General features: G+C 30.8%; 1 protein-coding gene across 7 annotated transcripts; it reads right to left on the reverse strand.

Annotated features, from left to right (window-relative positions):
• Positions 1-4,028: 4,028 nt before the first annotated feature.
• Positions 4,029-7,107, reverse strand: LOC105139357 (Pentatricopeptide repeat (PPR) superfamily protein). 7 transcript variants are annotated; one of them, XM_011045768.1, is made up of 4 exons: positions 5,136-7,107; positions 4,809-4,888; positions 4,593-4,681; positions 4,029-4,267 (listed from the first exon to the last, which is right to left on the reverse strand). In XM_011045768.1, exon 1 carries the CDS (start codon positions 6,942-6,944, stop codon positions 5,559-5,561), a length of 1,386 nt encoding a protein of 461 aa, XP_011044070.1. In that variant the 5' UTR covers positions 6,945-7,107; the 3' UTR covers positions 4,029-4,267; positions 4,593-4,681; positions 4,809-4,888; positions 5,136-5,558. The 7 variants fall into 7 exon arrangements, with proteins under 7 accessions (XP_011044070.1, XP_011044069.1, XP_011044068.1 ...); XM_011045767.1 differs by lacking the exon at positions 4,593-4,681 and having other exon boundaries at positions 4,809-4,953; XM_011045766.1 differs by having other exon boundaries at positions 4,029-4,681; positions 4,809-4,953.
• Between the last annotated feature and the right edge of the window lie 5,344 nt (positions 7,108-12,451).

The raw sequence follows: 12,451 nt of genomic DNA on the forward strand, positions 1-12,451 counted from the left end.
TATTATTGTCATCTATAATTTGTACAATTAACCTCCTTGTGGTTCGACCCCGGTCTTACTGGGTTATTTATTACTTCAACACTCTTGCACTTGGGAGAAGACATCAATCTTTTAGTCGTGTCAATAATCAAAATAACAGGATATCGCCTTTTATAAGTAAAGTTTGCTTATAACATGTCTCAAAATTTGATCTCCTAATTAAGTCCATTTAAGATACTCTACAGATAGAATCCTTCTAGCATGATAAAGTTAACATATGTTCCTCGTATTAAATGACTAAGTGTCCAAGCTAATGGTATATAGATTACTTGTGAGGTATTCATAAGCAGGTTAAGAAGACAGTCACATAAAATAATACAAAATTTATGGCCCTAACCCATATCCATCCAAAAAGGGTGGTATCTGAGATAAGTAATCTTGTGTGGGTAATAGTCACTCGTGACAAGTTTCTATTAGGAGATTATAACAAGTTAATAAAAAAGAGAGATAGGCCTTTGCCAAGTGTTGTAAAAGATTATTGATAATGTTTATAAACTTTACTTTTCTAACCATCTGAAGACTTTTGATATCTTTAATGTGCAACATTTGACATCTTATTTAAAGGAAGAAAAGAACTCAATGATGAGTTCTCTCTAACCAGGAGAGAATAATGCAATTAGCCTTGTAGAAACTAGAGGTTTTGTGCAGTCAGTGGGCATTTACTAGCTAGATGAAGATTTGCCACAAACAATCTAATGGATGAACTAATATATGCTTTTATAAACTAGTGAGATGAAATTAAAAAATAAATATTTAAAAAAAAAATTAATTAGGATCCATTTAAGTTAATTAGCCAAATTCACAACCTGATTGTGAGAACATGATAAGGTTGTAGAAACAAATTGAATAAAATAATAAAGCTTAATTCTTAAACCCACCAAATATTGAAGGGCGAAATTCGAGGAAAAAAAATTTAAAAAAAAATAAGAAACTTAAGTTAACTTGGATCAACATGTCAAACTCATGATCTAAGACATGAGATTGTGAAAAACCTACAAAGAGGAATGTGAAAAAACAATAAAGTCCAATCTAAAACAAATAAAATATTGAATGATGAAATTAAAAAAATTATCAAAGACCTAAAAAAAGAGTCAAGTTAGGCTAATTTTCCGAATCAATGACTTAGGTCATAGGCCTGGATTACCCAATGGATGGAAAACTTAAAAAAAATCGTGATGTCAAAATCCTAATCGACAAAATAGTAAGGAATAAAATTTTAAAAAAATCAATTTAAAAAGAATTCAAAAAAAATGAATAGCATCAAAAGAATAATAACCAAATTTGGTATAAAATCTAAATGAACAAAATATTGAGAGACAAAATTGAAAAAGAAAATCAATTTAAAAAAAAAAGATAAAAAAACAAAACAAATAGAAATTAAAAGAATTAGGACCAAATTTGATGCTAGAATAAAATAATATGACACCTTTTGACTTTTCCAGGCCAACACAATATTCAAGGAAAAGAGAGAGAAATAAAGGAGAAGAAGAAACAAGAAGCCATCAGAGTCTTATCGTTAGACCATCGCACATACGCAAACCACCACTAGAAAAGTCTTGTTGTGGCAATTCAAATGCATCCACGGATGGTGGTGGTAAGCCATCGAAAGAGGTCGTACATGTCTTAAAAGCATGACAACCTCTCCCTGCACATTAACATGTTCAATGTATAAACCATCTAAATTTTCCTAGTTGACTTTTCAATCCCTGATATTTTCTTTTTTAATGTGTTGATGATGTGTTTTTGGGTTGGAATGACTAAACAATTGGAATTTTTAGGCAAAATAATAATTGTTTTAATTTTTGAGTCACCATAGTGGAATTTATAATCTTTTTTTATAAAAGATACATCGTTGACCTTAAAGGTCATTCGCACCTTTAAAAAATTAAAAAACAAATAAAACCAAGCCCAAGCCCTCAAGCTTAGGCTTAAATATCACCTACACGTCTGGGTTTTTCAATACAATAGCATAGAAGCATTGGGCTATAGACCCGCGAGCATGGACTATATATAGAAGAAAAAATAACCTGGTTGACTCCACTATCTAGATTATAAGTTTAGCAAGTTAAAACACGAAACTTGAGCTATTATTTTTTTCTAATATTGTTTTTTTAATTGATATATTTTTTGAATATGTCTCTTTTTTTAAATAACTTTTAAATATATGTTTCAATTAATATCCTTTCTTCTTTTCTTTTTTTTTGCATATTTAACCTTTTTTTTATAAAGAATTTTTTAATGGGGTTGTCTATATTTAAATTTTAGAAGATTATTGTAATTTATCTATAATTTTTTTCATATTTTGTATATATAAACTTTATTTTTAAAAATAAAAACTAATCTAGTTGAATCCACTATCTAGATCATAGGTTTAGCAAGTTAAAACATGAAACTTGAGCTATTATTTTTTTCTAATATTGTTTTTAATTGATATATTTTTTGAATATGTATCTTTTTTAAATAACTTTTAAATATATGTTTCAATTAATATCCTTTCTTTTTACCTTTTATTTTATTCAATCAATTTATTGTATGTTTCTATTTCTATTATTATTTGATTGAATAAAAAATAATTTTAATAATCAAATTCAATAAATACAACCTCAAAAATATTTCATCTTGCAAAATTAAATATCTTAATTTATACTAGCTTATCGATTTTCCAAATCTCAATATAAAAGTAGGTTCAATTTGCAATGTAGTTGTAGTTGTGATCGTTTCCGCCCAAGTTCAAATCCCTCATTGCTTCTTCTTCCACAAAGAAGATTAATCAAGAAGAATTTTTTGTTCCTTTTTTTTTAATCAACCTAACAGTTAAAAATAAAACAACTTGTAAATCAAACAACTATTCTATATATTTTTTGATAATAAAAACGATGGTTCTAATGCCAACGCAGCTAGAGGTAAAAACGAGAGCTATACACCCATTATCTTATCATCCGAGGGTGTAAACTAACCCTTTTGTTTAACTGTTTGAGAGGCCACATGAAAGCTGTCCTGGAAGGATGACAAAGGCACTGAAAACTCCCACCTTCTCCTTCCTAAAGCACCGATGTTTTGAGCATTGATTATCATTGTATTTGAATCCATAAGGTCTTGTTTTATTGTTTTATTCTAATGACACAAGCAACCGTTGGCATAGTTCTGATGTTTTGAGTGCTTCAATGGATTTTCATGATAAAAAATAATTGTTGAGTATGTTCAGGATGGATATTTTCTTCCAATTAATTTTGATTGATTCCAATTAGAAAACATGGAGTCGGTGAAGGCAGCAATGAGTGCTTCTATGACTGCGCTAAAGAATTTCTTGCAAGCTTATTCAATTGGAAGTTTGCAAGAATAGGTTATGGATGTGAGCTGCTGATTGAAATGATCATGGGATTTATTGTATTCTCAACAGGAAAGCCATAACGGTTCGTAAGGATGGTCTAGGTTGAACAATAGAAAGGGTGAAGAAGAAAGACGAAGAAGATCATTCATAAAAAAAACTAGTACTCTCAGGCTAGGATTGCATGCTTCCCTATCTGTAGAACAGCTAGTTATTGTCCATTTCCTTTCAAGTTGTCTTACCTAGCTAGTCTTCTTGTCAGTCAAAAATATGAAGAAATGATTGGAAGGATAGAATTTTCATCAAAAAGAAGCTCTGCCAAAATATATTTGTTTGTTTCTCTTCACTTTTATTAGTGCACTGCCTGCTAAACAAGCACAGCAACAGTCACGCTGTTTCTTTACGGTCACATACAGCGTCCTACAGTAAATAGCATTCATAAGAAGGAATGCTGTTTTATGGCCTTACGAAGATAGGACTTAAAGGTTGTTCAGTCTATCTGATGATTCATTTTAAAGTTCACTATCATCAAGCCATCCTTAGGATTGAAATCTATTGTATTTTTCCGAAGTTAAATAGTTCTAATCAAACACGCAAGGACTCACAAACAAAGATTTTTTCTGCTACAAAATGGACCTGGATTGCTCCAAGTTCTCTGCACTTGCAGAAAAATAAATGAATATATCCACTTATATTGTAAAGTTGAGTCAGAGTTATCCAAACTCAAGAATCAAGTTTGTGTGTTTAAATATGTATATACGTATACATACATGTATAGCACCTATAAACTTACCATAGAAATTCATTTAACTTCGTCGCATGTTTGGTATACCTTCTAACTCTTCTAACTGAATACAGCTCAATGCACCCAATCTTATTCCGTGCTTAATGCAATAAATTCTGCAAACAGAACCCGATTTCCCAAATTATAAAAGACTCAAGAAAAAGTGGCTAGGAAATAAATAGAGGAATCCCATGATTCCTGAAAGCTTTGGCGTAGAACATGAATTCAAAAGCGCACAGATCGATTGATTTATACAAAACCAAGGGCTATAACATTATCAGAAAGTTTTTTGTAATTTAGACAAATGAACATGTGTGTAAGGAGTCTTTCAGTCAAGTAAGAGAAACCTCTCTATATGAAACACACATTGAAAGAGAGAAGTGCAAATACCACGAAAGAGAGACATGAAAAACAATGATGGTTAAATTAGAAGTAGACTACCTCAAGTATGTGATGTAAGAGAAATATCAGATTAGATCATTCCGGAATACTGAGGGACAGCCATGTGTCAATCGTATCTTTGGATGCACCTAAACCAACTCAGGTATGAAAGGAAAGAGAGTGAATAATATAGTTGAAGGTCATTCAACAACTCATCATGTTTGCAGGAAACAGAACTTAGATTACACGAAGAACAGATAAACCAAGAAGAGATACTTAGTCAATTGTAGACTGTAAAAGTTGTCCACTGATAGTCACTGAAGTTCCTTGATACATCCCACATAAGATTCCAATAACTGCAAGGACAGGGAACCCTCCCATGTGTTACCTTTCCCGTCCCAACAGCCAGGAAAAAATGATGCTGAAAGCAAAAATGACCAGGGAAAATCTTAATCAAAATGAATGGATACATTTTCAGAGGATCACTATAATAATTCATAATAGGAATTTAACTGAAAATGCAATCCCAAGAAAGATCTAACTCAAAGGCAGCTTGCACAAAAGATAAAGAATCTACATGTGCAGCAATGATTTGGACAATACCTGGACAAAGATTTCCAATGACATTCTGAAAGCTTAAAGATCCAAAGGCTTCTTGAAAGGAGACTTTCTTGGAATCAGAAAGGGAACTGAAATATTCATCAAAGAGCACAACCCAATTCTCAAAGGAAACATCCATATTTTCATATCAACCAGATTCAGTAACTTTCACTGCGAGTCAAAATCTTACAAAGCCTGATGTCACTTTTTAATTTATGGACCAGTCCGACAAATAACTTTGCAACCAGAAAGAAGTGCACCGTCTGTACCCTAAGTGTTTGCGAGCAAGTAGGAATGCAAGGAGTGGGAAAACACACAATCATGCATGCGATAAATCTCTTACTGCTGTTCACTCACATAAGAAGAAATTCAATCAATTACGTGCCTCATCAGAAAATAACTGAATAGAATATTATTGTCCTGGTGTCAGTTCATAACATCTATCAAACTATCAACGAGGTTAAATGAACTAGAGAGTTTATCATCCTTGAATACCATGGCAACAGCCATCCTCCATAAATCTACATTGACAAGTTTTCCCTTCTCCAGAGCATTAAAAGCTGACCGTAACAAATCTTCATTCTTTGCCTCACACAACCTATTAACAAACTTGCATATACTGGCAGAACAAGGAACAAAACCCTTGAAAATCATTTCATCCAAAATAAATGCTGCTTCCTTGAACTGCATCCCATTGCAAAACCCGTCAAAAAGAATCCTATAGGAAACAACATCAGGAGCACAGCCACGTCTTGGCATATCTTCAAATAAATCATTTGCTTCACCCCTTTTCCCTTCTTCAAACAGTTCTCGAAGTATCACATTGTAGCTGATAACATCAGGCTTACACCCTTTCTCCACCATCTCATCCAACAATCTATAAGCTGCTTCAAAATCCTTATCCTTACAAAACAAATTAATAATCACATTGTAAGTTACAGTATCGGGTTTGTACCCACGTTCTTTCATGTCCTCCCAAACACCTAAAGCCTCTTCCTTTCTCCCAGCCTTAAAAAGCCCACTAATCAAAGTAGAATAAATTGCTGGATCCAACTCAATTTTATTTCTAATCATCTCCTTCTTAAGCCTAAAAGCTAAACTTAACTCGCCATTCTTACAAACCCCCTTAATCAATGACGCGTAAATATAAGCATTAGGATACACCCTATAGACCTTAACCATATCCGTCTTCAGCTTAAAAGCCTCCTTCAACCTCAGATGCAAACAAAACCCATAAATCAAATTACCAAATGTAATCACATTAGGACTAACACCTCTATTAGTCATTTCATCAAACACGTTGGACGCATCATCTAATCTCCCACTCGCACAAAACCCACGAATCAATAAATTATAGGTACAAGCATCTGCTTTCCCCAATTTCTCGATAACTACAAAAAGTTCCTTCATTTTATAAAAATCCTTGCACATCAAGAATACACTTAGCAAGGAATTATACGATTTTACAGTCCTTTGGACACGAAACGAAGGCAATTCATCGAACAGTTGGAGAGCATTTTCAGGGAGGCGAGCACGGCCATAGAAATTGATTATGTCGCAAAAGAGAGCCTCTTTAGGGGTGACAAGGGTTTCTTCTTTGAGTTGGGCAAGGATTTCTTGCATTTCATTGAACATTTTAGCTCGGCCAAGCTTGGTAATGATGAGGTCATAAGAGAGAAGAGAGTAGCGAAAGGGTTTCGAAGGGGTCTTTGGGTTTGGATTTTTAAAGAGTTGGAGAGCGAGTTTAGGGTCTTTTTGGAGACGAAGAAGAGAGGCTAGTCTGAAAGGGGTGATGGGTCTTGATGGGTTCATATTTGCTGGGGCTCTCCTCTGTCCTATGTATTTGTTTGATAGATGACCTACCTAAATGAGTGACTTCTATATTCCCGCCAAAAAGAGGGCGAGAGGGAGGAGAAGATCGATAGGCGACATGTAGTTTTATCACTTGAAATGTGGATATACAAATACAAGACCGTGTCACGTGGGTTGATCTGGTGATCCAGAATTCTAGTTGGGTTTAAATTAAAAAAAACTCAAGCCCGTAATTAATTCTAGAAAAAATTGTGTGATACATTGAGGTAATTTAGAAAACTTGAAATAAATCCATTTTTTTTTTTAATATCAATTATTTTTTGAAGGCAAAGGACCTTCTTCTTTTTTTAACATCTTAACATGCCAGGTTGTTATTTTTTTCATTACTTTATGTTATCCTAAAATGAGCAATATTTTTCCTCACACGCAATGAAAGGTAGAGGGGTTGGAAATGTTGTAGCTCTAATATTCAATTAGGTTTCTCCTCATTACTTTAACGATATTAAAATTTTAAATAGAAAATAAATTAAAGGAACTCAAATAAAAATATAGTAGGGTTTTGTAACAAATTATTAATGAGATTAGTTTTCTTTTTATCTTCTCAATTTTAATAGTTAAACTTATTAATTAATTCTTTTATTTATGTTATAAGCTTACATTTAAAATAAATATTTAATATAAATTAAAGGTATCTTATATTTATTATATATATTATTATAAAACATACTCTCGTTAAGGAGTTATTAATACTTTAAGTAAAAAATAATGATATAAAACCTTGATAAAAATACGCTTTTAAATATTAATTAGCAATCATGCTCATATACAAGTTATCAAGCTAGAACAATGTCATGATTTTTTGGTTAGTCCTTCTCAACTAGCAAAAATCAGCCTATATTGTATAAATTTCATCACAGATTCTATGCTCTATAACTGCAAATGTAACTCCTACCTTGAAAGGAAATTCTACTTTAACCTATTTGTTGAAAAGTTACCAAAAGGTTTTCAATGAACTAAAAAGATTATTAGCTTCTAAACATCATGACAATGATATACCTCTTAAAAAAGAGACCCAACTACTCAACTTAAGACCTTATACGTACTTTAGGTTAAAAAATATGTTGTTGAGAAGATGGTCAATGAGATAATGGAGTTAAGGGTGATTCAACCTAGTAACAACTCTTTTGCTTGTTAAGAAAAGGGACAAATTCTAGAAACCGTGTTGATTATAGAGCTTTTAATAAACATACAATTAAGAAAAAAATTCCCTATAACATTGGTGGATAAGTTACTTGAACAATTGGTGGGTGCTATTGTATTTTCAAAAATAGATTTAAGATCTGGTTATCACCGAATCAAGATAATTACATAAGAGTTCAAAAAAAATTTAAGGACCTATAATGGCCACTATGAATCCCTTGTTATATATACCTTTTGGATTGACCAACAACCCTACCACGTTTCAAAGCTTGATAAATGATGTTTTCAGAAGCCACCTTGAAAGGTTTATATTAGGTTCTTTGATGATATCCTAATTTATGGTCACTCCATTTCAAAACACGTAAAGCATTTGAAGATAGTGTTTTAGTTATTATGGGTCTATAAATTAGTAGTGAAAAGAAATAAATATGTTTTTTGCAGCATTCAAATAAAAGAATTTAAAGCATGCAATTTATAAAGATGAGTTATCTATTGATCCATAAAAGATCATAGTTATGGTGGATCGGCCATTACCTAAGACTATTAAGCAATTAAAAAAGTTATTAGGTCTCACTGATTATTATAGGAGGTTTGTTAAAGGTCATGGGTCCGTTAATAAACCATGGATACTGAAGCAAATGCTTTTATTTGAAATGAAAAAGTAGTTAAAGCTTTCAAAACTCTTAAGAAAGTCATGATTAGACCCCTGTTTTGGCATTACTAGACTAAAGCAAACAGTTTGTAATAAAGATTGATGCTTTAAGAGTGAGGATAAGAGCAATATTAATATAACAGACATACCCTATAGCTTATATCAACAAGTCATTAAGTCTTAGGCAACAGGCTCTTTTCATTTATGAAAGGAAAATTCTAATTATCCTCTATACAGTGGCCAAATGGAGACATTATCTATAGGGAAGGCATTTTAAGATTCATATTGACTATGTTAGCCTCAAATATCTATTAGAACAAAAGGTGACCTATCCATCTCATCATTTATAGCTAGCAAAGTTATTGAATTTTGATTATGAAATCAAGTATATGAGGGGAAACGAAAATTTGGCAGTTAATGGTCTCTCTATACATACTAGTTGTGAAGTATTTATCAAGGTGGTATCTATCATCTTTACCAATATTATGGTGGAGCTCAAGAAGTCATGGGAGACAAATAATGTCATACTAGAAATCATAAGGGACCTACTAAAGGATCCCGACTCTCACCCTCATAACAAGTGGGTGAATTATAACCATTTGAACTGAAAAGTCACGATTATGGTTGGCAATGATCTTAAACTTTAACACAAGCTAATTTTCATGTATCATGATATAGTTATGGGAGGACATTATGGGTTAATTATCACTACTAGAAAGATTGGAAGCTTATTCTACTGGAAAATGCTATATAAGCAAGTGAGGTAATATGTAAGAGAATACACCGTTTATTAAAAGAATAAGTTCAAGTATGCGTTTCTTCTTATGCTACTATAACTATTACATATTCTTAAGTACCATTTATTGATATCAGTATGAATTTTGTAGAAGGGTTACCTAATGTCATAGCAATGCTATCATTTATCTGGTAGTAGTAGACTCAGTAAGTACACCTATTTTATTACAATAGGATCCAGATGGCTTTCTCTAGCAGAATGGTGGTACAACACTAATTACCACACTTTTATAAGGTTCTCTCCTTAGAAAATTCTATATAGTCAGACTCTTCTACTTCACATTTCTTATTTTTATAAGGACTTTAATATTAAAGCAAATGATGATTTATTAACCAAAAAGGAAAGCATGCTCAAATCATTTAAGAATAATTTAAAGTCAACTTAAAATAAGCATAATTAGAAAATAAAAAAACGAAGTGAATGGTCATTCAACATTCAACATTCAAGATTATATGTGTCTAAAATTACAACCATACTAGCAAACATTCATAACTTAGATAGCCTTACATAAATTATTAGTCAAGTACTATGGTCCAAACAAAATCATAGAAAAAATTAGGGTGATGGCCTGGAAACTAGGATCTCCTACCTTTGTACTAATTCATTTTGTGTTCCATGTTTCTCAATTAAAGAAGCATATAAGAAATAAAGAGAATATGTACGGAATTACTCATTACAACCAGTGCACCAGCCTCAAGCAGTGTTGGATAGGAAGATAATAAAACTCTAAAACCGAGCTATGACTAAAATTCTTATTCTTTGGAAGGATTATCCTCATTTAAAGCCATATAGGAGTGTTTAGAATATTTTTCTTTTTGTTACAGGGGGAATTGTCACAAATAGTTATCAATAAGGAAGATTGAAGATAATGAAATTATGGCAGTTAGAATTTGAATAAATAACTGTTAATATTGTTTGTTGAAATGCAATGTTTGATAGGGGCTTCTTGTGTTGAAATGCAACATTTTACTTATTGTTTAGTTATTTGATTAGTAAGCCACATGTTAACTTATCTTTGGAATTATTAATTGATATTAAAATTGTTAATATATGTAAGAATTGACAGAGAATTTTACATGAATGAAAGATAACCAATTCGGAGCCCCCACACCCCTTCATTTTCTTCTATTTAGACTCTCTCTCTCCCTCTCATTTATGTAATTATCAATTTTTTCTCTATTATTGGAATTGCTAACCAACACCCTTCTTTCATGGAAAAACTTGGAAGAAATTCAAGTAGACACTATCTCTATTAAGCTTGCAACAAACCAACAACTCATCATTTTTTTTATTATTATTCTTGTTTGTTTTAGTTTTTTCATTCCCATTTCATTAGATGGCTTTCTATGTGATTTTTTCCTGGATTATTTGATAACCCTTAGATTTCTTCCTTTTTTTTTCTAAAATCACATATAATGATTTATGTGTCTATTTATTTTTATTTTCATAAAAAATGATGTGGAGGTTCCTATATAAATTCCTATTTTTTATTGTTTCTAAATGTTATTTTCCTTGTAGAAATTTTTAGAATTACAAATCTTAAATATATTTCTTTATTTTTAATTATGTTTAATATATCTCGCATAATATCCAATTATTCAAGATATTTTTTTTGTAAGGTTTTTCCATTTAAATTGATATGATTATATTTTTCATTCATAAAATCATTAAAATATAAGAATGGCTAGCAAAAAAAAAAAAAAAAAAAAAAAAAAAAAAAAAAAAAAAGAGGTTCATGCTCTAGTCACTTATCCTTGAGACTCAGGACTCGAGGTTTAAAGCTGAGCCCAACCTAATTTGTTTATGCTTACTTATGACTCTTTGACCTTTATTTATATAAAACATAATAAAATATTGTATTTATCCAATGTGAGATAAATAGTTTTGAGTTATATAAAAACATGTTAATAAATTGTTCTTTAAGATTAATTTCTTATATACTCATAATTTGTTTTAATCATTTAAACATTTCATTTTAAAGAACATTTATTGGTTAATAATTTTCAATAAGTTTGTTAACCTAAAAGTGAATAGACTACTTTTAATTTGACTTAAATGTGACAATTATCTATATTTTCAAAACAAATTTCTCTTTGTACCATAAATGAGAAAACTACAAAGCCTTCTCAATTTTAGACTTCTAAGTCTACTCAGTATAGTTATCAAATCTAACCTCGTAATTATATAAGTCAAAACCTTAAATCATCACAAATCAACTCATTAATTTATAGATTATGATAATTTGAACTTTAACACGTAAGCGTGTCTGTAGTTAAAAAGTAATGAGTATATTAAATTAAAAGATAAAACATGTTTGAATTCTATAAGATACACATGTTTTCTTTAAATCTTCTAATATTTGAAATTATATATTTTATTTGTCTCAAAGAATTTGTTAATTTTTTCTCTCGATCGATCTTGATTAAATTGATTGTAATTGGTAAAATCATCTAAATGGATCTAAATACAAATCCTATCAAGATTAGGTATTGGGCCTTCAAATTACCCCCATCAAATTGCATTGGATTTGACAATAAAGGTTGGGCATTTGATTATTGATTATAGTTATCAGACTATCTTATCTAAACTAAATAGTCCATTCACAAAGTCATTAAAAGAGGACCCCAATAAATACCAATAGAAAAAAAATAGAAAAATGTCATGCTCAAGTTAAATGCACTAATTAATAAATGAAAAATTATTTGGAATTCTAATAGTTTAATCATTTTTTTACTTTACATCTATTCTTTTATAAATTATGATTTGCATTCAAGATCAAAGTAATTTTTAAAATTATATAACACTTTATATCCTCACTAAAAAAAATCAACAAAATAGTTTAAATTATTTACAAGATTA

The sequence above is a fragment of the Populus euphratica genome, unplaced genomic scaffold, assembly GCF_000495115.2.
Source record: "Populus euphratica unplaced genomic scaffold, PopEup_1.0 scaffold90.1, whole genome shotgun sequence".
Classification (NCBI taxonomy): Eukaryota; Viridiplantae; Streptophyta; class Magnoliopsida; order Malpighiales; family Salicaceae; genus Populus; species Populus euphratica.

What these genes read in the sequence shown, in the direction of transcription:
- LOC105139357 (XM_011045770.1), bottom strand. Translation starts at nt 6,944, where the DNA reads ATGAACCCATCAAGACCCATCACCCCTTTCAGACTAGCCTCTCTTCTT.